Source organism: Urocitellus parryii, chromosome 15 (genome assembly GCF_045843805.1).
Source record: "Urocitellus parryii isolate mUroPar1 chromosome 15, mUroPar1.hap1, whole genome shotgun sequence".
NCBI classification, from domain to species: Eukaryota; Metazoa; Chordata; class Mammalia; order Rodentia; family Sciuridae; genus Urocitellus; species Urocitellus parryii.
The window spans coordinates 2,469,052-2,496,962 of record NC_135545.1 but is presented as its reverse complement, the minus strand read 5'-3'; the positions used below and the strand labels follow the sequence as shown (position 1 = coordinate 2,496,962).

Here is a 27,911-nt window from a genome sequence, read left to right as displayed (position 1 = left end):
CCTGCTCGCGGCGGCAGGTGGGAGCCGGGGAGGGCGGAGCACGGCGGCCTCCCGCGCCGCAGTGCGCCCCGCGGCCGCCAGGGGCAGCGCCGAGCCGCCCTCCCCCAATCTCCGCCCCCCGCCCTCCCGCTCGGCTCCCCGGGGCCGCAGACCCCGCTCCGCCCGCGCCCCGCTCGGCTCCGCGGCTCCCGCCGTCGCCCGCTGCCCCTCCCGGGGCCATGGGGGAGCCCCCGGGCTACCGGCCCTCCGCCTGGGTGCATCTCCTCCACCAGCTGCCCCGCGCCGACTTCCAGCTCCGCCCGGTGCCCAGCGGCTTCGCGCCCCGGGAGCAGGAATACCAGCAGGTGGGACCCGGCGCGGCCCCGCGGCCCGAGCTCCTGGGTCCCCAGGGAGCAGAGGAGGAGGCTGGGTCACGGTCCTGCGTCTCCGGGGCTGGGGCGGTCCGGACTTCGGGTACCTGAGGGAGGAGGAGAGAGGGCGCCCACACCTGGAGGCTCCCGGCGCGGGTGCTGGGATCAGCCCCCTGGGACGGAGGGAGGGAGGACCGGGGACCCGGGCCTGGACCCCAAGTCCCGAAAGGGAGCGGGATGGGGCTGCCTGGATTCCTGGTTCCGGAGACCTGCCTGGGAAGCCGGCCTCCAGGGTCAGCGGAGGGGAGGTCCACTCTTTGGGTGCTAAAAGAGGACCCCGCCCCCATAGGATCACAGCAGGTGACTGTGTCCCAGATAAGGGGGGACCCGAGAGAGCGGACCCGATACCGGTAGAGAGGAGGAAGGTCGCCGGGCAGGGTGGGGGGTGCCCTGTTCTGGGATGGGACTGAGACCCTTAGACAGGGAAGGGGGTTTTCAGGGCCGGGCAGGGAAATGAGGCCGTGTCGGGAGAGGACATTTCCAGTCTGCCCAGGACAGAAGGGGCGGGGGCGCGGACAAGGTGGGGGCAGGGACGAGGTTGGGTTTGGGGAACCCAGGGGCTGATAGACTTGGGTCCTGGAGGGTGAGGCTGGTGTGGGAACCTCACTGAGGCCAGGTCCCTCGGGAAGGGAAAAAGAACTGTCCCCTGACCCAGTTTGCTTCAAGTGCTTGACTTTGAGATTAATGAGGAGAAAGGCTGGCTGAGCTGGGGACCCGGTGGGGGGCTGGGGGTCCTGGTGCCCCAGCATGGGTCCCAGGCCCTGCCTGTAGGGTCCGGACCACTCCCTCCGCCCTGGTTGCTTCTGGGAAGTGGGTCTGGGGTTGGGAGAGCTTAGGAGGAGTGGGGTTGCTGGAACCTCAGAGAGAGGATGGGAGCTGTGTGTAGCTATTTGGGTCACGGCTGGCACAGCCCTGAGCGGCTCCTCCTTGCCTACTCCACGCCGCCCCCTCTCCCCACCGAAAGGGACCGCCATCCCCTCGCCCACAGCTACATTACACAATCACAACCCCAGCCCCTCCACCCGCACCTGGACCTCCCCATCCACACCCACCAGGGGCTCTGGGGCTCAGAGGGGTTCTCTTCACCCCATCCTGTGAGTCAGGTCATTGCTGGGACCTGCTGGCACCACCCCCCAGGACATTCTCCTCCCTGGAGAAGACCACCTGGGGCACAGGTGGATATACCATCAGGGACTCAGAGACACACATCATATACACACCCCCCCAGATGTAGACACACACACTCATGTGCACATTAACACATATACACATGTACACATATACAGACACATGTACATATACACACTCATGTACACACTAAACACACGTGGGTATATGCACACCCATGCACACAAACACTAGCTCAACATGCGCACTTGAATCACACTTACATCCATACACATCCATACTCACACATACCCTCCTGTGTATATACACAAACACATTCACATATGCAAACACCTACATGCACACATGTACTAATTCACACTCAACACACTCACATGCACACTTGCTTACGAACTGACACCCTCACATACATCCTCATACCCACACACACATACAAATGTTGACTGTGCCACTCGTTCACATACACACACACACACACACACACACACACACACACACAAAGCCACAGATGACATTGAGCCTCCAGACTCAGTGTGAATGCCCACAGGTGTCTTCTGACCTGCAGGCCAGGGCACCTCAGTGTGCACACACCTCACACACAGGCATGCTCCAGGGTCTGTCTTGTGGCAGTCCAACTCAAAGACAAGCAGCCAGACTCACAGCCAGCAACACACACCGCACATGCTGCTCTCCCTCACAGACACACACACCTCCAGTTTTAGGGGACAGCCTCAAGAGCAGGGGTTGCTCCTGATCCTGGTGCTGTCCCATGTGCTGTGTGGCTCAAGGCACACCCCACCCCACCCTGCACCTCCAGGTAGGTGGGATGGCACAGGTTGCTGGAAGCCCTGCCCACTGTGCCAACAGCCCTGCTATTCTGCAAGGTGGCTCCTGCTGTGTCCACGGTCTCTGCCTGCCTCTGGCCTGCCTGCCTCTGGGTCTTGCTGCATCTCTGCCCCATCTCTCTGCTGTTCTCTGTGGTTCTGCCTCCCTCCCTGCCCCCACCCCCGGCATTCTCTGTCCTGTCTCAGACTGGACCCTCGGTCTCCTCGTCTTCTGCCTCATCTCTGCATCTCCCATCTTGTCTGGCTGTGTCTGCCCCCATCTCTGCTCTGCTCTGCCTTCCTCTCCCAATCTCCACCTCTGAGTCTTGTGTGCACTCACGCTGTCACAGAGCACCCCATCCTGCAGTCCCTGGGTGACAGACTCGTGCTGCGGTGGGTGTGTGAGCTCGGCAGCAGGGGAGAGAGCGGGGAGAGGAGGGAGGGAGGCGACTGCCCTGGCACAGGACTAGGCACCCACCTGCCCTGCTCCCACCGTTCCAGGGCAACCTCAGCAGGTCCTCAGGACACAGAGGCTCAGAGAGGGGAGGGCCCTTCTGAAGGTCACGCAGCCATGGAGGACAAAGCAGAGCTGGACGTCCAGCTGAAAGCAACCCAGTCCTAGGTCTCAGAGCCCCAGCTGCCAGCCTGGGGGGTGGCTGGGGACCCCATCTTTCCCTTCAAACCTAAATGCCTGACAGGGAGGGGCTCCAAGTCCAGGACATGCGGTGCCCTCCAAGGCTTCATGTACCCCTTCCCAGGCCCTGTTGCTGGTGGTGGCCTTGGCGGGCCTGGGCTTGGGCCTGAGCCTCGTCTTCATCGCTGTCTACCTCATCCGCTTCTGCTGTTGCCGCCCCCCAGAGCCCCCAGGGGCCAAGAGTACCCCACAGGGCGGAGGCTGTGTCACCTGGAGCTGCGTGGCTGCCCTCCTCGTCGGCTGGTAACGGGGACCCAGGGCAGGTGGGAGTGGGGCAGGGCTTCCCCATGATGGCAGGTCTTCATCAGCCTTCCTGGGGGTGCCCAGGGCACAGGGCAGGAGACAGGTGAGGCCCTGCCCCCTCACCCTCCGCAGGGAGAATTCCCTATGCCACGGATGGAGGAGTGGAGCTTAGAAGGGAATGACTTTCCCCAGGCAGCCAGCCTGGCAGGAAGTGTAGGTTAAGGGCTCGGGGCTGGTCAGGTGCCTGGTTTCAGTGGCCCTCCCATCAGGGAGCTGAGTGAAGTGATATGATCTCCCTGTGGCTCAGTTTCTGCATCTGTGAAATGGGTTTTAGAGTACCACCCACCTTCTGGGGATGGTAAGGGATGGGAGAGTGCCCAGGCCGCCCACTGCTGTCCTCAGTAAGTGCTAACTGGCACTAGAGATGCCATTCCTGACTCATTAGCATCCGACAGCTGCTGTGGCCTGTCTCCTGTGATGGGAGCAGCCCAGAGCCCTGGCCTGCCCGCAGGGACACAGGCCACGTGATCCCAGCCACTAATTCCCTCTCAAGGCGGCTGCTGGATCTGGGGTTGTCATGTCCAGTTTGGAAAGAGGAAGGGTCTAGCAGGGAGAGAAGGCCACATTTCAATGCCACATGTAGGGGCAGGGCAGAGATGACCTCCCAACCTCCAGGAGGGACCCAGGGGCTTCTTCTGAGAACAAGCCCTTTACCAAGAGCCAGCCCCTCCCTGGCAGGGCGGAACCCACTAGGCAGGGACAGCGTCCTGCACCCCAGAGCTAGCCAGCGGAGGAGGCTGCTTGGGCGGCTCCTACAGCCCACAGGGGCGAGGCTTAGAACTTGTCCCCCAGCCCTGGCTCTGTTGGCTTACTTCAGGGAGAAGAGGGTGTCTGATTGGGGGTGTGTGGGGAGGCTGGGTGTCCTATATCCAAGACAGCTCCTCAGCAGGCTCTCCAGATGGGGGTGGATGGGGGAGGCAGACAAAGGCCCAGTGGGGGAGAGACACGGCCTCAGCCCCCAGGCCTGGGAACAAGAAGGGCTTTGTAGGGCTCTGAACAATGGGGCGGGGGCACTGGGCGCCCATCCCAGGGACGGGTGGGAACTGGGAGGGCCCAGGCTCTCGCCCCTCCACTGTGGGACACTGACTGGGGGCAGGGAATGGGTCTCAGACTCAGACTCCACAATGGAGCTCCGTGTGTTGGCCTGGGGGCACCGGGCAGGGACACCCCAGCTCCTAGCCCGTCCTCCAGCCCCTCCTCCCACATTCCTCTCCTCCCCTGCCAGCAGGCCAGATGCTAGGGTTATGGGGTGGGGTAGGGGCAGGCCAGAGCTCCTCCGTGTCCCTGGGAGAGGATGGTGCTGGGGGAATCCTGCAATCCCAGGAACCCCCAGGGGCAGGGGCAGGGGATGTCTGGGCTCTATGGACTCCAGGGCGAGCTGAGAAAGCTGGACTCTTGAGGAGGATGGAGATGGGCGTGGGGCAGGTGGTCATGGGGAGGAGAAGATCTCTCACAGTGCTGGGTGTGCCCAGGGTTCTGCTCTGGGGAGGTGTGAGTTAAATCTGGGGGCTCCCTCCCCTCCACCACTCCACCCACCATTAGCATCACAATGACGTCCCTCCAGCTGGGGGAGTGAGGACTTCTGGTTACCTTGGCAACCGGTGGGGGCCCAGCCGGAGACATTCTTTCCCACGGCTGGCTGGACCAATGGGGTGGGCAAGGAGACAGGATAGGTGGAGGAAGAGGTGGGGCAGAGGGGGTACGGGTGGGGAGACAGTGGCCCCCAGTGGGGTCCCAGACCGGTTGAGATTTCCTCTCCCTCCTCCCCCTCTCAGTGCTGGCATTGGCATTGGTTTCTATGGCAACAGCGAGACCAGTGATGGGGTGTCCCAGCTCAGCTCGGCACTGCTGCACGCCAACCACACGCTCAGCACCATTGACCACCTGGTGAGGGGGCCAGTGACTGGCCAGATCCCTGACTCACACCCAGACTGGCCCCCCCCACAGGAACATGGGACCCTGCGCTCAGGGTCAGAGGGACCCAAACACAGACCCCTACCTGAGACTCGGGACTCGGGCTCAGACGGTACCGCAGACAGTGGGCCTCAGGCCATCGCTCAGCCCTCCCTTTGCAAACCTTGTGCCAGATCCAGAGCTGGCCAGGACTAGACCCCAGATTCACGTCCTGTTCCAGGCCCAGATCCAACTTGCAGCCCACACCAGAGGCCAAACCCTGGAGTCAGATCCAGGACCCCAGACCTGATCCTTGGCCCAAACGCAAGCCCAGGGACCCAGCCCTGCAGCCCCACCTCCAAACTTAAAGACAAGGGCACTTAGACTAGAGATCCCAGACTCAGGAAGGCAAATAAGGACCTCAGATCTAAGACCCCCAACTTCAGTCCAGTCCTGGGGCTGGAATTTACCCCAGCTCCAGTGACTGACCACCCAGAGCTCTCCTAAGCCACCGAAGCCCTCCCAGACCTCTGTGCTCAGTCCTCAGGTGCCCCAGACTCTTGCCACTGCTTTCTCCTGCCCACCCCCCAGAGCCCCGCCCCTTGATCCAGTCCTGGAGGACTTCCTCCCCAGACCTGAGCCCCTCCCTCCCCAGGTGGTAGAGACAGTGGAGAGGCTGGGCGAGGCGGTGAGGACAGAGCTGACCACCCTAGAGGAGGTGCTGGCACAGCGCACAGAGCTGGTGGCGGCCACCCGGGGAGCTCGGCGGCAGGCGGAGGCTGTGGCCCAGCAATTGCAGGGGCTGGCCTTCTGGCAGGGAGTGCCCTTGAGCCCCCTGCAGGTGGCTGAAGATGTGTCCTTTGTGGAGGAGTACAGGTAAGAGGCAGGTCCCCGCTGTGCAGCAGGAGTTCTCAAGCTGGGACCCCAGGGAACACCAGGCAGTTTCTGGAGACGTTTTGGGTTGTTACAACTGAGGGAGGGGGTGCTCCGGGCACCCAGTGGGTGGAGGCCAGGGAGCTGTTCACCGTCCTACCAGGCACAGGCTCCCCAGAAACATCCAGCCCCAAATGTCAATTTGACAAGGCTGAGGAGCCTCAGTGCGTGGAGGGGATTGGGTGACTGGGTCCCACCCTCGCACTCACTGTTCCCCCATTGGCCACCACCCCCTCCACCACATCGTCATTTATTCACTCTCAATAAGTCACTCTCGCAACCTGGTTAGGGCCTACTCCCTCGGTCTCCGTATGGCTCGGAGTTCAGCCAGCACGTTTCTTCAGCACCGTGATGAGGGAGGCGGCCCACCCCTGCCATCCCGAGGGCCACTGGTCCCCAGGGCCACTCGCTTGCCCCTGTGCAGGGAACCTCCTGTGGTGCCCCCTCACCGGACTGAGTTAGTGTCTGCTGGGTGCTGGGGACGGCCACTGGCACACAGAGAGCACTGGCAGTGGGTCAGTACAGTGCCAACACCCCTGGAGCTGGACAGAACAGTCAGGAAGCCACAGGAAGGCCTGCCCTGTCCTCGTCTAGACCAGTAAGAAACCATCGCACAGGCCAAGCACTGTAAGGTGCTGGCTGGGGAGGGCTCTGAGAAAATTAGACGGGAAAGAGGTTGGGGTGGGGACAGGCTGGGGGTCAGCACCAGAGGGCCCGGGAAGGCCACCTGGAGTAGGTGATGCTGAGGAGGCAGGGACCAGCTGTGCAGACCCCGGGGGCAGCCGCCCTTCCCAGCAGCAAGGAGGATGAGTTCTATGGCTTTGTTCACTAGGATTATTTCCTTCGTTCAGGGGGAAGGGGCTGAGGTGGGAAGAGGCCCTGGGCTCTGGGTCCTGGGTGCAGACACGTGGGGGCTGAACAGGGTGAGCAGAGAATGCTGAGCAGCAGAGGGCAGGAGGCAGGCTGGCGTGGGCTGCAGACCAGGTTAGCATCTCACCAGGCTCAGGGCCCGTGAGCTGGGCCTGGGCTGTGGGAGAGGGTAGCTGTGAGGACGTGGCTGGGATTGTTTCCAGGGAACATCTTGGGTTGGACCCAAAGTGCCCAGCATTTGAGAGTCCCTCGACAACAAGGCAGGCCCTGGAGGGAGAGTCAGGGGCAAGGGCTGGGAGGGCAGCCTGCGGCGGCTCTGTGGGACGCGAGGAGGAAACCACTTAACCATCTGGTGCTTCCTGTGTGTGGCACATCTGTGGCCTCCCAGGCCTCACCCAGGCAAGTCCGGTGAATTACTAACGTTTAGCCATCCATGAACACACTGAAAGCTCCCTCCTTGGCACCCAGGCTATTATTCAGGTGGGTCCACGAGCATGTCCCTCTCTTAGACCAACAACCTTTGCCAGCCATGCCATGGTCTCCCAGCATGGCAGGGAAACTGAGGCCAGGAGGTTCAAGTCCCAGGACAGTTACACAGCCGGTTAGGAGGCGGCCGGGGTTGAGGCCCAGGTAGCCCCCCATCTATGCACCACACCCCCAAGTTCTGTGGTGAGATCCTTGGTGCTGGTTCCGGTTCTGCAGGGCTGAGGATGCAGGCTCAGAGAAGCCAAATCAAGTCCAGAGTCACAGACCTTGAGTGTGGGCCAGTCAGGGTTGGGTGCCAGGTGTTCACACCCTGGGACCCACCCGTGCTCCAGTGTCGTGTCTACCCCCTTCACAGATGAGCGGGTGGTGGCTCATGGGCACTGGGCAGCAGGGAGAGCACTTGGGCCTCCTCCCAGGCGGGGCGGGGCTGGGGTGCTGCGCGGATGTGGCGGGCCTCCCTGGGTCCACCGCCTCTGCCCTTCGGCCCCCAGGTGGCTGGCCTATGTCCTCCTGCTGCTCCTGGAGCTCCTCGTCTGCCTCTTCACCCTCGTGGGCCTGGCGAAGCAGAGCAAGTGGCTGGTGGTCGTGTGAGTTGGGCAGCCCCGGCTGCTGGCACTTCCCACAGTGGGCATGGGGGGTGCCCCGCATTTCCCTGGCCGTGGGAACTCAGTCTCACGGCTCTAATGCAAGGGACCAGGGTCCTTCCACAGCTAGACATGCAGACAGAGGTGACACCTAGAACAGCCTTGCCATGTGCCACACCATTGGGCACCTTGATCACACCAACAGTACAGATGAGGGTGGCCATTGACTTCTATTGAGGGCCACACACTGAGTCCTCCATGGCCACAGTGGCCCCAGGAAGGAGGTACCAGTGGGCACCTGAGGCAGAAGGCTGCCAAGGGGAGCCGCAGCACCCTGCTCTTAGTGAACAACTACTCTTCTTGGCACTTCACGGAACCCTCACCCTCGTCACTGAGGCAAGCTGCGCTCCTTGTTTAACCAGGGAGACTGAAGCTCAGAGAGGCTGGGCGGCTTGCTCAGAGCCACATAGCCAGGGTGTGCTACCGCTGGCCTTCAAACCCAGTCCGCCTGTCATTAGAAGGGCTCTTCATCCTCCCTGCCCCAGCAGGAGTGGGAGGGAGGCCGGGGCTGCAGCTGCCTTCTGCATACCACCATGGCGGAGAGTCCTGCTACCCACTCAGGCCCCCACTGAGCTTGGAGATGGGTGAGACACGGTGAGGCAAGGCAGGCCTTCAGTTCCACACACTGTAGTGTTCTTGCTGCTGACCCTCCACTGACCGGCCTGAGCCCACTCAGGGACCAGCCAGGTTCACATTTCAATCCAGGAACAGTCTCCACTCCTCTGCAGAGACAGGGCTGAAGGGCAGCTGATGGGGCTGTGGGTGACCTGGGCACAGGCCTGGTCAGCAGGGATACTGGACTTTGCAAAATTCAAAGCCCAGGCAGTTGAGCTCAAAAGTGAGCAGTGGCTTCCAGGGTCCCAGGTAAGGTAGGCAGAACCTCTAGGAGGCAGGTTGCTGTCCCGCCAGCCCAGACTGCTGTCCGTCTCTACCACACTGGCAGGTGCCAGCTGTTAAATCTGACGTCAGCAAACACTGTCCCCACCACCCCTGCTCCTCCACCCCAGGATCCGGAGCCTGGTGGGGGAGGGGTGGCAGCAATGGGATTTGGTGTGGAGGGGAAGGGCAGGGTGGAGCGATTGTGAACCCTGAAACCAATGCCCTTCCACACTAGGATGACTGCTATGAGCCTCCTGGTGCTTGTCCTAAGCTGGGGCTCCATGGGTCTCGAGGCAGCCACGGCTGTGGTGAGTTCTGAGGGCTCTGCGTTCAGTGGGGTAGGACCCCGAGTCCTGGGGCAGGGGAAGCTTAATGCATTCGGCCCTGAGAGAGGGCGTGGGAGACACCATCACAGTTCTGAGATTTGGGGGTGGTTTCCAGGGTCCTGAGAGAATAGAATGAAAAGGTTAGGATCTGGACCCCGTGTCTGAGGGAGGAGGCTGGGCCTGGACCCCTGGGTCTGAGGAAGGAGGCTGGGCCTGGACCCTGTGTCTGAGGGAGGAGGCTGGGCCTGGACCCCTGGTTCTGAGGGAGGAGGCTGGGCCTGGACCCCTGGTCTGAGGGAGGAGGCTGGGCCTGGACCCCTGGTTCTGAGGGAGGAGGCTGGGCCTGGACCCCTGGTCTGAGGGAGGAGGCTGGGCCTGGACCCCTGTGTCTCAGGGAGGAGGCTGGGCCTGGACCCCTGTGTCTGAGGGAGGAAGCTGGGGTCTGGACCCCTGGGTCTGAGGGAGGAGGCTGGTCCTGGACCCTGTGTCTGAGGGAGGAAGCTGGGGCCTGGACCCTGGGTCTGAGGGAGGAGGCTGGGCCTGGACCCCTGTGTCTGAGGGAGGAGGCTGGGCCTGGACCCCTGGGTCTGAGGGAGGAGGCTGGGTCTGGACCCTGGGTCTAAGGGAGGAGGCTGGGCCTGGACCCCTGTGTCTGAGGGAGGAGGCTGGGCCTGGACCCTGGGTCTGAGGGAGGAGGCTGGGCCTGGACCCTGGGTCTGAGGGAGGAGGCTGGGCCTGGACCCTGGGTCTGAGGGAGGAGGCTGGGCCTGGACCCTGGGTCTGAGGGAGGAGGCTGGGCCTGGACCCTGGGTCTGAGGGAGGAGGGCTGGGGGCTGGGGGCTGGGTGCTAAGCTCTGTGGACTGTGAAAGTGGCTGTTTCTGGTCTGAGTGCCCCCTGCTCTCTCGCTCAGGGCCTCAGTGACTTCTGCTCCAATCCAGACACCTATGTTCTGAACCTGACCCAGGAGGAGACTGGGCTCAGCTCAGGTGATTACCAGGCCTCCCCGTGCCCAGGCCTGCCTGGGATGGGTGATGGCTGTCAGCCTGTCCTGGGGGAGCTCAGCATCTGTCCAGGATGCTGAAGGCTGGATAAAGATGTTAGGATCGGGAGGAAAAGGGAGATCAGGAGGGGACAGCGAGGTCAGGAGGGGACAGGGGGTCAGGGGCATGGACCTGGGCTCAGGTAAGGACCTGGCTGCTGCAGTCCAGTCAGCTTAGTCTTCTGAGGGTCCCTGAGGTGGGGGTGGACCTTCGGCTTCCCCAAGGAGGGTTCTGGGGCCAGGCTCACAGCCTGCTCCCCTTGCCCCTCCCTTTAGACATCCTGAACTATTACTTCCTGTGCAACCAGGCCATCACCAACCCCTTCCAACAGGTGAGGGCTGAGGACAAGGGAAATGGGCATGGAGGGACCCTGAATGTGGAGCCCCAAGGGAGGAGGGCAGGGCTGGGGACTGGATTCCTGAGTTTAAGGGGTGGAACAGGGTGCTGGGGCCCAGGGTCCTGTGTCCCAAGAGTAGAGAGAGGGACAAGGGTATCACCCACAGGGTCCTCCTTCCTCCTGTCTTCCTGCAGAGGCTGACTCTGTCCCAGAGAGCTCTGGCCAATATCCACTCCCAGCTGCAGGGCCTGGAGCGAGAAGCAGTTCCCCAGTTTCCATCTGCACAGGTCTGCAGACCAAAGCGAGGAGGGCAGGGTGGGGAGGGGCCTGAGCAGCAGAAAGGACAGGTTGGATACATGGGGGGACCCAGAATGCAGAGCTGGGTAGGTCTCTTTAGGGATTGAAAGCATGAGTTGTGGGAGGAGCCTATGTGAAGGGGCGTGGCCTGAACCGGCCTCTAGGGGCGGGTTCATGTGCTATGGGCGGAGCCTGTGGGGCTGGGCAGACGTCCTGATGAGTAGGTGGGATAACTACCTCCATTCCCATGGTAGAAGCCTCTGCTGTCCTTGGAGGAGACGCTGAATGTGACAGAGGGAAACTTCCACCAGCTGGTGGCACTGCTACACTGCCGTGGCCTGCACAAGGTGACTCCGCCCCTCCCAGGCCCTCCTCCCCAGGGGAGGTCTCTCAGCCCTCAAGCCTCTCCTTGCACACTTCCCACTGCCCCTGAGTGCAGCTGTCTACCCTTCTGCTGCTGGGATGTCCTCATCCATCCACCACAGTCCCCACTGCAGTAGACCCATCCTCCTTGGCCACCTTCTCCCACTCCTGACCTTCCCCTGAGCAGGGACGCCAAGCTCAGGGAACAGGCACGGCCTTCCCAGGAGTGTGCCATGCAATTCTGAGAGGTGCTTACATGAAACCAGGACGTGCTAGGCACCTGACACCTTCGCACCAAAAAAAAAAAAAAAAAAAAAAAAACGGGCCCAGGGTGCTGAGTCCATGTGCAACATTGCTAAATAGCTGAGCTGAGACAGGCTGCAGGGTGGCCACTGAGCCCCTGCACTGCTCTTAGGGAGGTGGGAACAGGGCTGCAACATGCTTGCTCCTCTGTGAAGGGAGGGAGGAGGATGGTCAGAGCCACTGCCCTCCACTGATGTGCCATGTGACCCTGGGGCCCTGGTTCCTCACACACTAAAATCAGGGACAAGGGACATCAGAGATGAGGAGGAAGGAGGGTGGCTCTGGAGCCCATGTTTGTCCCTTCCAGGCTGTATGACTCTGGGTAAGTGGCTTGTCCCCTGTGGGTTTCCACTGTTTCCTATACTGTCAAAGGCAGCAGCATAATGAGTGTGGGCCCTGCTGGGCAGGGCTATTTAATGTAAAGGGGAAAGGATGTCCTCGCACCTGACAGGTCCAGGCAGTGCTGCCTATGACCCTGACGGGCACGCCCACTGCAGGTGTGCAAGGCAGGAGCTCAGGCACACGCTCTTGCTGACTGTCCTCACCTCAGCCTCCCTCTCCCAAGTCCTGCCACCCTGCTTCTGAACCCATCTGGACTCCAGCCACCATTCCATTCAGCTGCCACTGCCACCAGATCCTGGTCTCCTCACCTCCTGCCCAGTGACCACAGGCACCTCCTTCCTGTCCCCTCTTGCCCACTCCATCTGTCCAACAGCATCCAACAGCTGGCGATCCTTTCAACACACAATCCGATCAAGGCCTTCCTCCGCTTAAAGCCTCCCGTGATCCCCTCTGCACAAGGATTAAAAGCTGGGCTCCTTGCCCTGGCCTATGAGGGCCTTCGTGGCAGCCCTGGCCACAACTCTCTGGCCTCTGCCCACATCAGCCCAGCTGCCCATCATCTGCCTGGTTCACTCCTGGCCCCTCTGCAGGCCTGACGGCTCCCTTGTGGCCTCCACCCAGGACTGCTTAAACAGCTCACCACCGTCTAAGTGACCTTCTTTGTCCTGTTTCCTGGGGGTCCCCAATACTCGGAGGAGGCCTAGCCCAGAGTAGTCAGTCTGCCCCTGCGGAGGAACCTGGGCTGTGCTGCTGGACGTTCAGGGCACGGTAGCTAGTGGGAGCTGTCACGCCAGGTGTGATTCAGAAAGTCACTCCAGGAGTTCCCCAGGTGTTCTTCTAAGGTAGTGACTGCAGACCCAGGGGACATTTGACAATGTGAGAAGACGAGTCTGCCTGTACAATTGCAGGAAGGGAGTAGAAGTTGGGGACACACTGCTCAACATCCCACAGTGCACAGGACAGCCCCACGTTAGAGAACTATCTGGCCCAAAATGCCAATGGTGCCCAGGTTGAGCAATCCTAGGCACAGCTGATGTCCTGAGCTCTGGGTGGCAGGGAGGTAGCCACGCAGGGCCTGCCTGCTAAGGCAGGAGGGAAGGGCAGCTCTTGGGGTGCCAGTGGATATACTGGGCTGGCTTGGGTGCAAGGGTTCTGTGGGGAAATGGGATGGGGTGCAGGGCTCGTGCTTGGCCAAGGCTCAGGCTGGGAAGAGGCCTGTGAGCATGAAAGACCATCCTCTGCAGCCCTCTAACAGAGGAGGAAACAGTCACAGATCCTGGGTGATGTGCGCAGAGTACATGGCCAGGCAGACTGACCAGAAATGCAGGGTGCTCACCTGGGCTCTCATCCCAGGACTACGGTGTGGCGCTGCGCGGCCTGTGTGAAGACGCACTGGAGGGCCTGCTCTTCCTGCTGCTCTTCTCCCTCCTGTCCGCTGGGGCCCTGGCCACCACCCTCTGCAGCCTACCCCGAGCCTGGGCCCTCTTCCCACCCAGGTCAGCAGGGGAGAGAGGGCAGGGTCCTGGGGGAGGGGACAGGAGGCAGCACCCAGGGCCACTGCTGGGGAGGGTGTGGCCTCCTGATGGGTCCCCATCCTGCTTCTCTGCCACTCCCCACCTCATACCCCAGTGACGACTATGAGGACACTGATGATGACGACCCTTTTAACCCTCAGGTACAGACTCTAGCCTGAGGGAGGAGGCTGGGTCTGGTCTGCAAGGTCTGAGGGAGGAGGACTGGGACCTGGGCTCCTGGGTCTGAGGGAGGCGACCCTGGGGACCCACAGTACAAGCCAGGTTCCCACCTCCTGTGCTTTCCCCACCCGGCAGGAATCCAAGCGCTTTGTGCAGTGGCAGTCCTCTATCTGAACCCCTCCTCCCCGCCGGCCTGGAGCCTGCCTCCCCTCCACGGTGAGCTTCCCAGTGCCAGGGGACCTGCAGCCTGGCCTTGGTGCTCCCCAAGGTGTCCACATGCTGGGTGGGTGTGCACCAGAGTGGCCTGTGGTCCTCAGCGCCTGGTCTCTGCCTCTCTGCAGCTCCTTCCCTGGCCGCAGGAGGAGACCCCATTAACCTGCCTGACTGGGCTCTGACCACTAACACTGATGGCCACGGACACCCTCCACAGGACTGTCTCCTGCTCTGGCCCCAGCGCCCCCATCTGTCCTCACCCCTGTGGTAGCTGAGGGGGCAGAGCAGGAGCCAGAGCTGGCAGGGGAGGAGGCAGGCAGACACCCAGGCCTCATCTCTGCTGCCAGTCCCATTCACAAAGGGACTGGAATGGGTGCAGGGACCGCAGTCTTCCTGCTCCTCCCTACCCCAGGGAGCTCCAGGGCTCTGGTCTCAACATGTGTAACTAACTTGGAAAGGATTGATTTGAAATAAAAAGGAAGACTTTATTTTACAAGCAGCAGGGTCCTTATGTCTCCCGGTCCCAGATTCTGCTCCTCATTGGGCCGGGGAGGACCCTTCCCTGTGGCTGCCAGGTGGTGTTCCTGTCCAAGCTCAGCAGCAGTTCCATCTCTAAAAGCCATAACCACATCCTGACAGGAAAAGAGAACATAGCTAGAAATAGATTAAGTGTACGTGTGTACACACAACGGAAGACCAACTTCAAGTCCATGTGCAAGCACAATTAACAGTGCCCAGCCAGCTTGCTCTGCATCCAGGCAAAACTTCCTACCCAGACAGACCAGGGTGGGGATCCTACATGTGTGAAGGGACAGAAGTATTTTGAGAGAAATCCTATTATTTTTATGTTGTATATCCAGGTGGTGGTGTTGGGAGAAAAACTTTAATCAAGATAACAGAAGCCCTGAAGGGAAAAGATACCCTATTTGACAAATCATAGTATGAAAACAAAATGAAGTCAAAAAACAAGTTTTTAATCTGCGAAACTCTGTGATACATACAGCAAAGAAATACATTATTCTCAACACATGAATATAATCTGCAAAAACTTCTATAGACAACAAAAAGCTCAATTTAAAAATCAGCAACTGAAGCAGGGCACGGTGGAGCCTATAATCCCAGTGGCTCAGGAAGGATCAAAAGTTCAAAGCCAGCCTCAGCAAAAGTGAAGTGCTAAGCAGCTCAGTGAGACCCTGTCTCTAAATAAAATACAAAATAGAGCTGGGGATGTGGGTCAGAGGTTGAGTGCCTTGAGTTCAATCCCTGGTACCAAAAAGAATAAAAAAGTTAAAACAAAATTAGTAACTGAGACGAACATTCATGAAACAGAACTCCCAACACCGTCAACAGGAGACATGTGAAGCAACCAGCAGCTCCACTACTAGCTATGAAATTAGAAACGGGTCCTGTCCTGGGCTGCCCAGGAGCTGCAGGAAGAGCACTCCAGCACACAGTGCAGAGGTTAGAACCACATTCTTTGAAAAAACGTACCCACTGATACATGAGAAAATCAAAACTGTGTAGACCCCCCCACCCACCCAGCAATCCTGCTTTGGGGAATCAACTTCCAGAAAAAGCAGCACAAGCACTTAAGGATGTGCATCAGCAGCTGCTGGCGGCGACACTTTGAGCTGCACAGCAAGGCTCTCTGAAGAAAGCACTTCTGGGGCTTCTGGGGAAGCTGGTGTCGGACAACCACAGCAGAGGGCCCAAAGGCAAGGGGGGCCCAGGATCAAGGGCCTGGCTGGCCAGGACCTTCCCTCACCCCCCGCAGGGACCTCAGTGGCCTCTTCAAGCAAAAGGGTCTCACAAAGCCGAGACACTCACCTCGGGTCTGACAGGTGCTCTGGGTTAGCCCCGCACACAGGGAGCGGGAAAGGCGCGGCCACGCACGGAGTCCGGCTCTCGGTGCGGGGACCGCAGGGGGGACGTGGGCGGAGGACGCGCGACTCGGTATGAGCTTTGCCACTTTCCCCATAAATCGGAACAATTATTCCGCCGCAAGAAGTCCGGTAAAGTCGGGGTGGCATCTGCCGTGCTAATGCTAACGACAGGACGCGAAGCCTCTAATCGGGGTGGCAGGCCGCCCGGCCGCCAGGGACCCAGCTCCGACGCCCGGCGGCCGACTCCCCCGGAGCGCCGTCCCCCGCCCCCTTCCGGGTGGAGGCTGCCCTCGCGCCCTTCCCCCGAGCCCATCCCCGTCTCCCGGGCTCCCACGTCACTGTGCTGTGAATAGTCTCACAGACCTCGTCACTCCGGTTTACTCCTCAGGGAAAACAATGGCTACCACAGGCGGAGTCAAAAAAAGGCTGCGTGCCAGAGTGACGAGCCGGAAACTCGACCGCGATCGTTCCCTCGGGGCCACCGTCCCCGCCCAGACTTCCGGCCTGCCGGTCCCAGCCCCCTCGTGCTTGCGTAGGCGGGAGGGCGGGCTCAAGCCCACTGGTGGTGGCCATTGGCTATTCAGGGAAGGGGCGGGGCGAAGCCGCCGCATGACGTCAGGACGCCACGGTCAAGACGTCGAAGCCCAAGAAGACAGAAGCCAGCCGGGTGGCCGAGCGTTGTCGCGGCCGTAGTGCTACCGCCTTGGGCCGCTGCTGACGAGTCCCGGGAGCGAACGGTCCAGGTTGGTGTGGGGAGCGGTGGGAGGGCGGGGACGTTTTCCCTTTGGCTCTGCGCCCCGCGCCCCTGCGGCCTTCTGGGCCGTCGGGCCAACGGACGCCGCGCGAGCGTCGGCAGGGTGTGGCGGCGGCGGGCACTGCGCTTGCGCGCCGCGGGGGTGGGGACTCGCGGAGGCCCCGCGCGCGTGCGCGTCGAACGCGGCGGCCCCAGGCCCTTTGACGGCTGCCGGGCTGCGGGCGACGTTTCCCGGGCAACGGCGGCGTCCTTCGCCCTCGCAGCTTGCGGGACCGCCAGGTGCCATCAGCATCATCGCCGGCCTCGCGTCTGCCCCGCACTGTAGCCCGTCTCCAGACCCCAGCCCTCACCCCGATCTACCTCCTCTCCAGTGTCCCACCTGCTTCCACGCAGGTTCTGGGTCTTTTTTTAATGGCTTCGCCTTTGTAGGACTTTACTCAGCTCCAGGCTCCTGTTTCCGATCCTTCAACTTCTTGTAAGACTGGGTGTCTGATGGGATTCATCTTAGTAGTCAGTTAACCCCTCCAGGAGTTCAGGCCCCTTAGTCCTTGTTTCTTTGCCCCCCCCCCCCCCGTATTTCCCACCCGACTCTTAATGATTTCCTTAATATGTTGTGGGCCTCTTTAGTGTTCTAAAAGCATGTCCAGATTCCAACCAAGGGGATCACCCCTTCCGGCCCACGCCTACTCCTGCTTCTAGAAACCTCCAGTGTGGGTCTCTGCCCTCAGGGCACCTTCAGAGATCAGCCTTTAGGTGCTTCCTGACCATCTGTTTCCTTACGTGGGGGTCCCCTATGGCACCCTTAGTCTCTACACGCTTTTCAGGGGAACTTCCAGGAATCATATTCTCCTTTAGAAATTTCCTCCATTCTCCTGTGTTCTCCCAGGTCCAGGTGCTCCCTCTTTGTAAGGCTTCCCTCTTTCCAACCTTCTGAGCCTTAGGGTCTCTCAAGCTTTGCTTGTTGGAGTATTCTCCTCCTGCTTCCTCTCAGAACATGCATTCTCTGGAATTCTTTTCAGATCCCCTATCCTTGGCTGAGGTCCCCCATCGCTCCTTTGGGCTTCCCCTGCCTGTCTCAGGGTTTCCCTCACATCCCCCTTTCCTAATGTGGACTTCAGGCCTTTTTCCTTGGGGAACTTCCTTGTTTTCCACCTGGAGCACTCCAGAGGGGCCAGAGCCTTCTGCTCATACTCTAGCTGCTCCATTCCATACCCAGAGTCGCCCTCACATTCTTTACCCCAGTGGTTCCTTCTTTCTCAAATTCCCCTTTTCTGCCTGATTTCTCACGGGGTTCACCGACTTTTCTTGCTCATTTTATGACATGTTTCTTGCTGTTTCTTGAGTCTCCCAATTCATTCTTTCTCTCATAGATAGTGGAAAAGCAGTCTGGCTCCCGAGGTCCACCCCTTATACCCCGAGGTCCAGATGGCGGCCAACGTGGGTGATCAACGTAGCACAGATTGGTTAGTGGGGTAGAGGGACAGAGGCCAGCGGGGAGGGACAGTGGAAGCGAGGCCCAGGGGTGTCTCCTTGGGTGGGATCTCATACAGCCTGAGAAAAGTGGTATAGCAGTTCCTGGGGTTGGGGTAGGGCACTTCTAGCCCCAAACACAAAGGGACACTACACTCTTGGTTGTAGTGTGGCGAGGCAAGTCTTCCCCTCTGCACCTTTATTTCAGAGAACTGTTAATTCTTCCAAGTAACTGTAGGGAGGAGGCAGCCTCTGACACTTAGTATGCAGTCATTGACCTTCTGTTAATTGCTTGTTTTTTTTTTTTTTTTCCAAAAAGCCTTATAACCTGCTGATCATGAGTAGTGTTAGAATCCATCGATTCATAAAACACTGAGGCCTACTAGGTACAAGGCCTATGTTAAATTCTATGATACTGGCTACCGTTTTGTTTAAAAAGCTGTGTGCAAGACCCAGATTAGGCACCTTAAGCAGATGATTGGCTTCATCCTTCACAGAGATTCCCTGAAGCAAAAGCTGGTTATACTCATAGTGTAATTAGAAAATTTAGGGAGCTTAGGTATGGGATCCAGGGCCTGTTGTTTGCCCCCTGTCATCTTGTCAAGTTGTGTGCAGTGGGAAAACAAACTGATTCAATGTCCTCTCTCTGTAGGTCCTCTCAATACAGCATGGTGGCTGGCGCCAACAGAGAGAATGGCATGGAGACCCCCATGCATGAGAACCCAGAGTGGGAGAAGGCCCGCCAGGCCCTGGCCAGCATCAGCAAAGCAGGAGCTGCCGGCAGCTCCAAGGCCAGCAGCAATGGGCCTGTGGCCAGTGCACAAGTGAGAAAGCCACCTGGCCTGGGAACCCTGTGGGGTTTGCTGTGGGAGGGCCTCTGCCTGGTTTCCACCTGTAGCACTTGGATGGGGTACCCTGAGGGGGTAAAACAGGTGTTTTTCTGTTATCCACATCAGCTGAGGGGGGAAAGGTCTATGTCCTTGAGGCAGCCAGAGCCTGATGTTGCCCTGAAGAGGGAAGTCATGCTCCTGGTTCAAAGGTGCCAAGTCTGAGAGCAGAGATAAGTTCTCTTTGCAGAGATGGGCTTAATTCCCTCCTTGGCATACACCCATCAGTAAAGAGGCCTGGCTTCCTGGGAGCCGTGGTGCCTATGGGCTCCTGCTGCCCAGTGCTCACGGCATGGTGCTCCTGTTTTGCAGTACGTGTCTCAGGCAGAAGCCTCGGCTTTGCAGCAACAGCAGTACTATCAGTGGTACCAGCAGTACAACTATGCCTACCCCTACAGCTACTACTATCCCATGGTGAGTGTCCTCTGCAGGGCAGGGCACCTCGTTGTGGGCAGGGGGGGGGGGTTGATGGAGTGGAGAGAACAGGCATGCTGCCCCAAACCCACTAGCTCACAGCCCATGAAGCAAGACCTATGTGGCCCTCAAGGCCTGCAGGCTCCTGCGTGCCTGGTTCTGACCTCTCCCCTCTTCGAGTTCTGCTTATTGCTGTGAGACCTCGACACGAGCACACACCAAGTCCACCCATGCTTTGCTTTGCTGTAGCTCTCTCCTCTGTGCTTTTCCTGAGAAGGTCTCTGCTTGGGAAGTGTCCTCAGAGAGCTGCTCCCTGCCAGACCATTACCTAGAGCAGTGTTTGCACCTGGGTTCCTTTTCTTTATTCTGTTTTCCTTCGTGATACTACACAGAACATGCTCCATGTCTGCACCTATTGCTGTGCATGTGTCTAGCACAGGGTTTGTTATAGAGCATGGGTTTTTGCTTTTTATTTCTTTGTCACGGGATTTAGGATTGAGTTGGCAGTGGTGTTTGTTGAATGGAGCTTGTGAGAGCTGTCATAAGTGGGACATGGGATCAAAAGAGGTTTAACTTTTCCTTTGTTTCTTTTATGTATGAGGAAGCATTTGGTGTGTTTGTACAGTGGATACAACAAGGGTGAGAGATGAGTAGAGAGGCTTAGATTATGCACAGTTCCCAGCAGACAGGCGGACAAGGACAGCTTGCCATTAACCCTTCCTCCTGTGCCTTTGGCAGAGCATGTACCAGAGCTACGGCTCCCCCTCCCAGTATGGGATGGCCAGCTCCTATGGCTCAGCCACGCCCCAGCAGCCATCGGCACCCCAGCACCAAGGGACTCTGAACCAGGTAACACCATGCCTGGCCAGCTGCCAGGCCGGCTAGAGGAGGGATGTCGGTTTTGAGGGGCCAGCAGTAAAGAGTCTTCTGCTATTTAGGCTGTTCACCATTTCTCCTTTTTTTTTTTTTTTTTTTTGGTGCCACTCAATTCCTGATCTAAGAAGGAGGAGAGCAAAGCATAATTTTGAAATTAGGGTGGGTGTAGGGCTTGGGCAAGGCCAGGGGCTGCAGCATTAGAAGAGGGTGGGAGCTATTTGTCATGTGGCGCCTGTCTTCCCTTTTTCCCAACATGCGCGCGCACGCCTGCACACACACACAGATCTGCATTCTGGCTTTGCATTTAACGTGCAGCTTGGAGGGATGGTGCATGGGAGCCAGATAAACCTTGGTTTGACTCTGGCTCTCTCACCCCCGTATGATTTCTTAGAAGCCTTGTGACTCTTATGTCTCAGTCAGATGTTTGAGGTAGGGAGGGTTCCTGGGAATACTGGTAGTCAAATGGGTCTTAGTTGTGCGAGTCAGAGACCAGGAGAATGGGGGCTTCCAGTGGCTGTTAATGCTGGGGACTCGCTCTTCAGAGTAGGAACGCTGACAGCTGCCACCCAACAGCTGGGGCCCCAGACAGTTGCTCAGGCTCTCCCTCTTCTCAGTCTCCCAGCCGCACCAAGGGTGGTTAGTCAGAGCACTCACCCCACGAGTCACTGGGGATGCGTACTGAGCGCTGAGTTCAGCGAGGGCCCCAGAGTGCCCTCACCTTCGGTTCCTGCTTCCTCCTGCAGCCCCCAGTCCCTGGCATGGACGAAAGCATGGCTTATCAGGCCTCTCCACAGCAGCTGCCTGCAGCCCAGCCCCCTCAGCCCTCCAACCCCCCACATGGGGCCCATTCTCTGAGTAGTGGGCCTCAGCCTGGAACAGCTCCAGCCACGCAGCACAGCCAGGCGGGGCCCCCTGCAGGCCAGGCCTATGGGCCACATACCTACAGTGAGCCTACCAAGCCCAAGAAGGGCCAGCAGCTGTGGAACCGCATGAAGCGTAAGTTGGCAAAGCTGTGGGAAGTCTGAGGGTGGCGGGTAGGGACCCTCCTAGAGCTCTGAGCTCTTGGGTGTGAGATGCATAGGGTGCCTCTTGTCTGGGTGTCAGGGTGGTCCTGAGGCTGGGGGGGTGCTGCTCCACAACTAGGTGTGTGCTTTTCCTGGGCCTTTCTCTGGAGTGTGAGCTCTCCAGTTCCCGAATGTCTGGTTCCTTTTGCTGTTGACACTTCTGCATTCCGGGGGAGCCCCAGGAGTGTCTGGGAGGAAGGGCCTAACCCTAGTGTCTGCCACCTTCACAGCAGCCCCTGGGACTGGAGGTCTCAAGTTCAACATTCAGAAGCGGCCCTTTGCTGTCACCAGCCAAAGCTTTGGCTCCAGTACAGAGGGCCAGCACAGCAGCTTTGGGCCCCAGCCCAATCCGGAGAAGGCCCAGAATCACAGGTGACGGTCACCTCTTTCCCATGCCTGCCTCTGGGCTGTATGCAGTCTGTGCTCTGGCAAGCTCCTTCCCAGAGGCCATTTGCTCCTCCAGAGGAGGGAAGCTTCATTCCAGGGGTTGCCCCAAGCACTAAATGAGGCAGGGAAGGAATACTCAGGTTGTATCTGGCTCACTTGCCAGCTGAGTGGCCACATGAGGGTCTGCTTGGGTTTCGGGTCCTCCTGGCTGAGGGTCCTGGTCTGCCTTCCCCATAGCGGGCCTTCCACCCGTGGGAACCTATCTGGGAAGCCTGACGATTGGCCCCAGGACATGAAAGAGTATGTGGAGCGATGCTTCACTGCTTGCGAGTCCGAGGAGGACAAAGACCGGACAGAAAAGCTGCTCAAGGAGGTGCTGCAGGCCCGGTTGCAGGATGGCTCAGCCTACACCATCGACTGGAGCCGGGAGCCGCTGCCTGGGTCAGTCTGGGTGGGAGGGTGGTACTGCAGGGGCAGAGCTGCCAAGTACTGGGCTGGAGTCCTGGGCCCAGGAGCCAGCAGCTCCAGCGAGAAATGAGCCAGAAAGCTGCAGCCCGGGGCATGAAGTCCTGGGTTGGAGGGTGTAGTGTGGTAGTGGCCAGGAGGCCAAGGTCGGGGTCCCAGGGTGGGGAGAGCTGTGGGCTGGGGTGACATGCACTGCTTGGTGGTTAAGAGCACAGCCTGGACACAAAGAACCTTGGGCTTGCTCCCTTTCCTGCACCACGGCATCCACATAGCCTGGGTAAGTGCCTTTCCTGTGAGGTGGCGCCCTGGGCTGGGGGAGCGGTCTGTGATCTGCTGGTTGGCTGCCAGGTTGGTGATGCCCTGCCCTGCTGTATCCTCAGGCTGACCAGGGAGCCTGTGCCTGAGAGCCCCAAGAAGAAGCGGTGGGAGGCCCCTAGCAGCCTTCACCCTCCCAGGGGGGCAGGATCAGTGACCAGGGGCGGGGGTGCCCAGTCCCAGCGAGGGACGCCAGGGGCCGGGGGTGCTGGCCGAGCCCGGGGCAGCAGCTTCGCCAAGTTCGGCAACCGTAATGTCTTCATGAAGGACAACAGCTCTTCCTCCAGCACGGACTCCCGCTCCCGCTCCTCCTCTAGGTCCCCCACCCGCCACTTCCGGAGAAGGTGCGCAGCCTGGGGTTGGAGGGTGGCTGGGAAGGACTGTTCGAGGCGTGACCCGCCTGCTTCCTTTTGCAGTGACTCCCACTCGGACTCTGACAGCTCCTACTCGGGCAATGAGTGTCACCCTGTGGGCCGCAGGAACCCGCCCCCCAAGGGCCGGGGGGGTCGGGGGGCCCACATGGACCGGGGCCGAGGCAGGGCGCAGCGTGGGAAGAGGTAAGGCTTTTGGTGGGGCTGTGTCCCAGGCCTGGGCTTCCAGGTGGCCAGGGGTGCCTGCCTCCTTCACCCACCTGGTCTCTTCCCAGGCATGATCTAGCTCCTACCAAGCGTAGCCGCAAAAAGATGGCAGCGCTGGAGTGTGAGGACCCGGAGCGCGAGCTGAAGAAACAGAAGCGGGCAGCCCGCTTTCAGCACGGACACTCTCGCCGCCTGCGCCTTGAGCCCCTGGTGCTGCAGATGAGCAGCCTGGAGAGCAGTGGGGCTGACCCTGACTGGCAGGAGCTGCAGATCGTGGGCACCTGCCCTGACATCACCAAGCACTACCTGCGTCTCACCTGCGCCCCTGACCCTTCCACAGTGCGCCCTGTAGCAGTAAGTCCCCAGCAGGGCAGGTCTGCCCCATGAAGTGCTGGCACCAGGCCTGGGGGGCCAACCCCAGGAGGGTGGCAGAGGACACGGGCCGGGGTGTGGGGGTGTGGCCCAGGCCATGGGAGGACTTCCACCCTGCGGGCCGCCACACTGGCAGATTGTTGTCCAGGAGAACTCATGGCAGACCTGTGCCTGGGCCCCTGCCGTTGAGGACTCATAGCCTTGCCAGAGGATTACTTGGCCTCCCTGAGCCTTGGCCCCCTCCCTGTGCGTCAGTACAGTCTGTCCCATGCACATAGTGGAGCTGGGTGGCCACAGGAGAAGGCACTTAGGCCCTGTGTGTGCAGGAGCCGAGGGGTGGTCTTTTTGGGCGTGTGTATGTCTTTGCTCATTTGTGGTGCAGTGGAGTCACTAGCATGGGTTTGATGTTCTAACGACATCGTACAAGTGGAAGGGGGATGGCCTGGACATGTCTGCGCCATCCCTTCTTGAGTTTGGATTCGATTCCCTGCTAGGTTTTGAAAAAGTCGCTGTGCATGGTGAAGTCCCACTGGAAGGAGAAGCAGGATTACGCCTTTGCCTGTGAGCAGATGAAGTCCATCCGGCAGGACTTGACGGTGAGGTGGACACTGGGAGGGACCCTGTGTAGGCTGCCCTACCCATTCTCCCTGCCCCCTGCAACTCCTGCTCTCCCCCTGGCCCAGGTGCAAGGCATCCGCACAGAGTTCACGGTGGAGGTGTATGAGACCCATGCCCGCATTGCCTTGGAGAAGGTGGGTGATTGGTGAAGGCCTACCGCTTCCTCCCTAGCAGCTAGCTGCTTGCACCTGCCTGGGCCTTACCATGCTCCTCCATATCCCTGCCCTCAGGGTGACCACGAAGAGTTTAACCAGTGCCAGACACAGCTCAAGTCGTTGTATGCTGAGAACTTGCCAGGCAACGTGGGCGAGTTTACTGCCTACAGGATCCTCTACTACATCTTCACCAAGAACTCTGGAGGTGGGAGCGCAGCCCCAGGTGGGAGGGCACCATGCGTAGGTGGTGCCCTGCCACCTGACATGTGTGTCTTGGGCCCAGACATCACCACAGAGCTGGCGTACCTCACACGGGAGCTGAAGGCAGACCCTTGTGTGGCCCACGCGTTGGCGTTGCGGGCAGCATGGGCCCTGGGCAACTACCACCGCTTCTTCCGGCTCTACTGCCATGCACCCTGCATGTCTGGCTACCTCGTGGACAAGTTTGCAGACCGGGAGCGCAGGGCTGCCCTCAAGGCAATGATCAAAACGTACGTGGCGCTGTGCTCTCCTGCCCTCTGCACTGTGGCCTTGCCAGGCCAATCCCCTCCACTCGTCCCTGGCCTTCCACTCCCATCTGCTACTCATCTCCCCCCCCCTCCTGTACTCACCTCATTGCTTTCCTCCTCACACCGTAGTCCTTGGCCCTCTTCTGACTCTTCTCCACGTCTTACCTCAATACTCCCAGCTGTCTTTCCCACTCTATGTGTCTTTCTTTCTCTCCTGTTCATGTCACCATGGACCTGGTCATCCTCACTTCTCTCCGGGTTCTTGGCACCCCTCCCAGGGCCTCTGCCCGCCCATTGTACTCCTTACTTGCTCCTGGCCTAGAGATGAACTGTGGGGGGGGAGGGCTGAGGGCCTCTCTTCCACTGAGACTCAGCTTCTTTGGGAATGCCAGACGTGTTTGAGGATAGGTGTGGTGAGAGCCAGCCACACTGGGGTGCTGCCGAAAGGCCTCGGTTGGGCAGGTCTTGCTGACAGAGTGTGTGCCTTACTCTTTTGGCCTGGGGAAGCCATGTTTGACTCATGTATAGACTCCCTGTTCTCAGTTGGAGTTGAGATGCCCCCAGGGGACATGGGGCACCATCAGGAGACATTTCTGATTGTCACACTAAGGAGGATGCAGCTGGCATCTGGGGGACAGAGACCAGGGAGGATGCTCAGCATTTTGGTGTACAGGATACCCTGTAGTCATCCAGGCCCAGTGTCAGTCTTGCCTCAGGTTGAGGAGTCCTGGTCTGGCAGCCTGAACACCAGGCGAGGTAGCCTGGCCTTCCTCACGAAGGCAACAGGGTGGCAACTAGGATGGCTTGGAGTAAGGGGCGCACCATCAGCTTGAAGTTCAGGAAACCCATTCTGGGATCTAGTTCCAGTCAAGCCTGCGTAAGGGAGAGGCTGAGCCACAATAGGGACTGAGGGCACCATGCCAGGGGTGTGGTCACTAGCTGGGGAGGGAGTCAGGGGGCAGCGGCTGCTCAGCCCCATGTGGCCTGATGGGCCCCTTGGTGGGCAGCCCTTGAGCTGTACTGCTGCACACGGGGTGTGATTGGCAAGTGATCGTTTCCTCATTAATTTATAGATACTCAGCCATGGCCGTGGCAGCATAACCAGGAATGGCCCTTGTAGGTGGGGCTCTGGCCCATGGTTGACCTCATTCTCTCAGCGCCTTCCCCCTGTGAAGTTGGCACAGCTCTTCCTGGCAGGCAGACCACAGAGCCATGTCCCTGCAGGGACTGGGAGGTCAGCTCAGGTGGCAGATGAGCAGGCTGTCCTGTCCTAGGGCCACAGGAAGCAGGGCTTTGCAGGCAGACCCTTTTCCAATATGTAGTGCCTCTGGCTCACTTGGTGCTGCTTCCTGTGCCTGTCAGGCAGAGTGACAGTCTGTAGACTCACAGGCAGCTCTGGACAGCTGTTTCCTGGCACTGTAACACGTACAATGAGTAGTGTAGCATAATTGGAACCAAAAGTCATTATGTTAGGAGTCTGTGGATGAGTGTTGGCTAAGCACCTGTGCCCAGCTTCCAGGGGCACTCTGACCCACAGGGCAGCAGCAAGGGCTCCCCAGGTAGCACTGTTGGCCCTCCCATGCCCACGCACTACTCCCTGTCTGGCTCTTGCTCCTCAGCCAGTGGAGGAGCCAGCTGGGCCCTTCCCCTCCTGTCCCCTCTCCTTCCTGGACAGGTAAGTGAGGGCAAGGGGGGGCACACTGGGGACTGGGGTCACCAGCCCCACCCCAGGTTCCCCCAGGCCCCAGTCGGGGGGAGGCTGGGAGGTGCAGGGGGAGCCAGCAGGGATTGTGCCGAGGAACAACACTCTGGGTGCCCGGCTGGGGGCACCCGCTCCCTGCCTGTGGGGCCCTCCCTGCCCACTCGCCCGCGGCCTCATCACTCTCTCCTCTTGTCTCGTAGCTTCCGCCCTGCGCTGCCAGTCTCCTACCTGCAGGCCGAGCTGGCCTTCGAGGGCGAGGCCGCCTGCCGGGCCTTCCTAGAGCCCCTGGGCCTGGCCTACACGGGCCCGGACAACTCCAGCATCGACTGTCGCCTCAGCCTGGCGCAGCTGCCAGCCTTCTGAGCACCCAGCGAGGATGGGGCGGGGGCAGGGGCTGGGGCCCCCAGTGCCACCTTTGCGGATTTTGTTTTTGAGCCATGGACTTGGGTTGTAAATTAATTTGTGGGGAGTGGGCTCCAGGAAGAGCCGCCATCCCTGCCCCCGTTTCCCACCGGGGAGTCTGTACAGAGATTTTTCTACATTTTTATTTTTTGCCTCAGAGGGACGGGTTGGGGAGGGGGGGGGCCATGGAGGTTGGGGACATGGTCTGCAGGCTTGTCTGTCCCCTTTTCACCTCCACTAATGCTGTCTCAGTGTTTTTTCTCTCTCTCTTTCGAGCTTCTACTCCGGTACCCGACCCGGCGCGCTGGCCCATCCCATGCCGGGGGGCCAGCGGAAAGAAGACAGGCCGTCCAGCCCGCGCCCGCCTGCAGTGGGGTCACCAGCATACCAGCCCACGCCCGCTGCCTCGTCTGCCTCTTCACAGACTCTTGTTGCCCAGCCCTCTGGGGCCTCAGTGTTTTGGGGTGAGGGGAGCTGCTTAGAGACTATGCCCCGCCCTTGGCCCCTCACCCCAGAAATGCCAACGCCATCGTCGCCTCCACCACCACCACCAGACCAGCGCCACCACACCGCACTGAGGACTCCGGAGGCCATCGCGGGACCTGCCGGCCGGGCCGCCTCGTCTCAAGTTGTATTAAGTTGTCTCCGTGTCCCCTCCTTCCTCGCCCCCAATGTTTCTTCTGATTTTTTTTTCCCTTTCCTTCCCCTCCTGCTCCCAGTCCTCCCTGGCTCAGCACAGGTAAACCGGTCACCCTCCCTCCCTCCCGCCTTCATGGATCACCAGCTCACGTCATGTTTCCTTCTCTTTTCTTTGTGTGTGTGTTTATTTAAGTTATTTTTTCTTCTTCCTCCCCTTTTCTTTTCGGTCCTCCCTTCCTCTTCTGCCATGTAACTGGAGGATGTGCTATGAGTTTGCAAACAGCTGGACTGTCAGGCTGCTTTTTTTCCAGATGTCCCTCCTCTGCCTCCCTCCCCTCCTTCCCTTCCCTTCCCCTCCTTCATTCTTTCCTTGGAGCACTGAGCACCATTTGGAAGCTTGAGATACCAAAATTAAACAGAGAGAGAGAGAGCACAAGCCTC

At 59.7% G+C, this 27,911-nt stretch overlaps 2 protein-coding genes and 1 long non-coding RNA gene across 9 annotated transcripts; 2 read left to right on the top strand and 1 right to left on the bottom strand.

Moving 5' to 3' along the window:
• The first annotated feature begins 218 nt into the window (after window positions 1-218).
• Window positions 219-14,185, top strand: Ttyh1 (tweety family member 1). 2 transcript variants are annotated; one of them, XM_026382092.2, is made up of 14 exons: window positions 219-344; window positions 3,121-3,299; window positions 5,135-5,246; window positions 5,908-6,128; window positions 8,033-8,128; window positions 9,300-9,372; window positions 10,302-10,377; window positions 10,707-10,762; window positions 10,963-11,055; window positions 11,320-11,412; window positions 13,427-13,569; window positions 13,703-13,748; window positions 13,903-13,983; window positions 14,109-14,185. In XM_026382092.2, the coding sequence occupies exons 1-13, from the start codon at window positions 219-221 to the stop codon at window positions 13,939-13,941; spliced, it is 1,353 nt and encodes a 450-aa protein (XP_026237877.2). In that variant the 3' UTR covers window positions 13,942-13,983; window positions 14,109-14,185. The 2 variants fall into 2 exon arrangements, with proteins under 2 accessions (XP_026237877.2, XP_026237876.2); XM_026382091.2 differs by lacking the exon at window positions 13,703-13,748.
• Window positions 14,186-14,933: 748 nt separating this feature from the next.
• LOC144250259 (uncharacterized) lies at window positions 14,934-16,301 on the bottom strand. The gene is made up of 2 exons (XR_013342430.1): window positions 15,808-16,301; window positions 14,934-15,243 (listed from the first exon to the last, which is right to left on the bottom strand). It is a non-coding gene; the product is annotated as an uncharacterized LOC144250259 (long non-coding RNA).
• Window positions 16,302-16,482: 181 nt separating this feature from the next.
• On the top strand, window positions 16,483-27,900 carry Leng8 (leukocyte receptor cluster member 8). 6 transcript variants are annotated; one of them, XM_026382089.2, is made up of 16 exons: window positions 16,483-16,606; window positions 17,988-18,080; window positions 18,740-18,911; window positions 19,287-19,388; window positions 20,127-20,237; window positions 21,008-21,260; window positions 21,559-21,700; window positions 21,953-22,156; window positions 22,561-22,839; window positions 22,912-23,052; window positions 23,142-23,427; window positions 23,940-24,041; window positions 24,129-24,197; window positions 24,294-24,423; window positions 24,502-24,709; window positions 26,630-27,900. In XM_026382089.2, exons 2-16 carry the CDS (start codon window positions 18,043-18,045, stop codon window positions 26,790-26,792), a joined length of 2,400 nt encoding a protein of 799 aa, XP_026237874.1. In that variant the 5' UTR covers window positions 16,483-16,606; window positions 17,988-18,042; the 3' UTR covers window positions 26,793-27,900. The 6 variants fall into 6 exon arrangements, with proteins under 6 accessions (XP_026237874.1, XP_077648864.1, XP_026237869.2 ...); XM_077792738.1 differs by lacking the exon at window positions 20,127-20,237; XM_026382084.2 differs by having other exon boundaries at window positions 24,502-26,722.
• Window positions 27,901-27,911: the final 11 nt, after the last annotated feature.

Bases quoted from the DNA above. Each gene is read 5' to 3' on its own strand.
- Ttyh1 (XM_026382091.2), top strand. From the start codon at position 219: ATGGGGGAGCCCCCGGGCTACCGGCCCTCCGCCTGGGTGCATCTCCTC. The intron at 10,763-10,962 runs GTGAGGGCTGAG...GTCTTCCTGCAG, and splicing joins TCACCAACCCCTTCCAACAG to AGGCTGACTCTGTCCCAGAG. The intron at 13,570-13,902 runs GTCAGCAGGGGA...CCCACCCGGCAG, and splicing joins TGGGCCCTCTTCCCACCCAG to GAATCCAAGCGCTTTGTGCA.
- Leng8 (XM_077792737.1), top strand. From the start codon at position 18,043: ATGGCGGCCAACGTGGGTGATCAACGTAGCACAGATTG. The intron at 21,261-21,558 runs GTAAGTTGGCAA...CCACCTTCACAG, and splicing joins GCTGTGGAACCGCATGAAGC to CAGCCCCTGGGACTGGAGGT. The intron at 22,157-22,560 runs GTCAGTCTGGGT...CTGTATCCTCAG, and splicing joins AGCCGGGAGCCGCTGCCTGG to GCTGACCAGGGAGCCTGTGC.